This window comes from Phragmites australis, chromosome 4, assembly GCF_958298935.1.
Source record: "Phragmites australis chromosome 4, lpPhrAust1.1, whole genome shotgun sequence".
NCBI lineage: Eukaryota > Viridiplantae > Streptophyta > Magnoliopsida > Poales > Poaceae > Phragmites > Phragmites australis.
In genome coordinates this window covers 35,401,949-35,404,703 of record NC_084924.1, presented here as the reverse complement: position 1 = coordinate 35,404,703, position 2,755 = coordinate 35,401,949, and the positions used below count along the sequence as shown (strand labels likewise).

General features: G+C 44.0%; 1 protein-coding gene across 1 annotated transcript; it reads left to right on the top strand.

Moving 5' to 3' along the window:
* Positions 1-818, top strand: LOC133914751 (carboxylesterase 15-like). Its single transcript, XM_062357777.1, has 2 exons — positions 1-67; positions 304-818. The coding sequence occupies exons 1-2, from the start codon at positions 1-3 to the stop codon at positions 816-818; spliced, it is 582 nt and encodes a 193-aa protein (XP_062213761.1).
* The last annotated feature ends 1,937 nt before the right edge of the window (positions 819-2,755 follow it).

Genomic DNA, 2,755 nt, shown 5'->3' with positions numbered 1-2,755 from the left:
ATGATGCTCTCCGGCGAGAACGACCACGCATGGAGACGGGAGTACGGCGCGTACGCGCGTGTCTGCCGTTCGTCCTTTTGCGTCGCCTGCCCTGTGAATCCGCGACATGGGGGAGGGGTAGCGACTTGACGTGGAGCGAAGGTGTAAGAGCACCTTAAAAATAACTAAAAACTTGCTAACAAACCTTAATATCATATTTCCTATATTTTATCTTATATATCACCGACAGGTAAATCTTACCTATCATCTCTCTCTTTCCTTTTTCTCTCTCCTACTTTCCTCTTCATAAGCAAACAAATGCAGTCGGACGCCGGCAAGAGGAAGCCCCTGTCGTGGTCTATTTCCACAGTAGCAGCTCCTGCATCAGCTCCTACGTGTGGTCGATCTTCCACGTCGCCTCCACCAAGCTCACCGTAGGGCTGGGCACCATCGTTCTGTCTACAAACTACCACCTCGTGTCGGAGCACCGCCTGCCTGCCACCATCAACGTCACGGTCATGGTCCTCCTTTGGCTCCACGATGAGGCCGGGGCCGACCCCTGGCTCGCCGAGGTCGCTGACGTGAGCAGAGTCTTCATCGCCTGTGAATCAGCAGGAGGTGTCCTCGCGCACCACATGAAGGTCCACTTCTCCGGCGCGTCGACCGCGCTCCAACAGTCTCCCGATGGGGCGGAAGACGAGCTCCTGGTGGGGCAGAGGCCGAGCTCGCGGTGGGACTCGACGATGCACGACGGGAGGGTGGGGTGGTGGCGACCGGTAGAGGTCGTCGCTTGGGTGCTGGGTTGGCGCAGGAAGGAGATTCCCTGCGCGGGAACTTGATAGGGGACGAATTGGGAACAAAGCTTGCTCCCTAGATGGAGCTAGGATGAGGGTTTGTTTAGGAGAATAGTAAAAATATTGAGCCTGTTTAGGGGGCTATCGGAATATGTTTTTAGTCAAAATTTCTAAATTTACATATAGAGAACAAAACATGGTGTCTCTTAGAAATGCTCTAATTATGCCATCATGGTGTTTTCTTTCTCGTGCGATTTGGCTATGGTGTACACGTAATTGATGAAGTGCTTCAACCGTGGGTTGCTCCATTAGGTGAAAAATGAATAGTAAGTATTTGTATTACGTGATATTTGTAGTTGGCTAAACGTAAATATAGTAGAAAAAATATGTATATGATTGATACACGAATATGAATATATTCGAATTCGTTTTCCAAATATGAATATGGTTATATCTGAATCCGTTTTCTCATAAATGAATATGGATACGTATTCGAATTTATAAAAATACTTCTATAGAATATAAATATGAATAACATAAAATTCTATTCTTTTACCTTATTCTCCTACTTAATTCTTTCGATCCTACCTATTATTTTAATATTTTGGTACTATACCACACATACTATATGATAAATCTGATCCTTTCATCTCCCATTCAATGATCTAAAATCATCTAAAGTTATGGTATTATATTAAAAATTGCTCTTTGCCTTAAGGTAGAGGATCACTCCACTAAAATGAAGTTCATTATGTTGAATTGTCATCATACTGGTGTCAAATAAATTTATTATTCCCTAACTTGTAATTAAAGTTATAGGATATTCACATACAACTAAATCTAGTATGTATTCAAATATGAATTCGTATTTAAATAATCTGATTCGTATTTTCATTCAAAGATATTCGGATTCATATATATATATATATTAAAAAAGTGAACTATTCGATGATCTCATTCAACCCGACCTCCACGTGCATGCAATGCTCGTCAGTCAAGGCAACACGACGAAACTGACGTCATTGATTGATTCGTTTCGGGCGCTGGGCCACACCTTCAACCATTCGATAGGCACGATTAGCTAGCCGAGCATTTCTGCCAAGTATCAAAATAAAAGGTGCGGAAACAGACAATTTAACGAGACACTTTCTTCTAGAGGGAACAATGATCCAGCGCGAGTTTATCCTGTGACTTAGGGTATGTAGGTCAGTGAATAAAGCATCGGAGTCTTTAAAAAAAATAAAGAATAAAATACCCCATAGATCCTTAAACTTGTTAAGTCGTGCATCACAAGTCCATGCCTCCTCATGCTCACCTCTGGTGCAGACGTGGCGTGCCACTAGACGTCTGCATGACATTGGTGGTACATGAGGTGCACGTGAGAGGGGGTTTGGGTGTGGCATATTTGCGGGGAGGCCCCTGTATCTCACCCGCAGTCTCAATTTACTCATCTTCCCTTCACTTCGGTTATGTCAGGGATGGCAGAGAGGCGGGTGGTCGTGGCGGTGGTGATCGGTGGCGAGGGGCGACGAGAAGACACAACCTTGGGGTGAAAGAAGACTTCATCTTCCTAGCCAGAGGTCGGATTTAGGCGACGCTCACGTAAACGGGCGACAATGGAGGGCAACATGCGGACAGAAGGGGAACCGCCACTTGACTACAGTGAGTTATTTCTCCCTGTAAATTAGACAAGTGCTCACATTATCATGTAGTTTCATGTAGATTCATAGTTGCAGGTGTCAGTAGATGTATAAAGTTATAGTATTTTTTTGCCTCTAGAGTTTGTGAATCTAGTGAAGTTACGGAACCAAAATCATGTTTGATTAGGCTCTGAGTCTTTGAGTTTGCAGTAATGTAGTTCATGTTGGTGATGAGTTTACAATAGAGGTGCATTATGGTGGTTTCTTTGTTGGTGAAGGGGCCAATTGAGCTTACATTGATGAGAAGGTTACTTGGTTTGATCAATGCGAGGTAAATACTTG

Coding starts and splice junctions, on each gene's coding strand:
- LOC133914751 (XM_062357777.1), top strand. CDS start 1: ATGATGCTCTCCGGCGAGAACGACCACGCATGGAGACGGGAGTACGGC. Junction 68..303: donor CGCGTACGCGCGTGTCTGCC/GTTCGTCCTTTT, acceptor AAACAAATGCAG/TCGGACGCCGGCAAGAGGAA.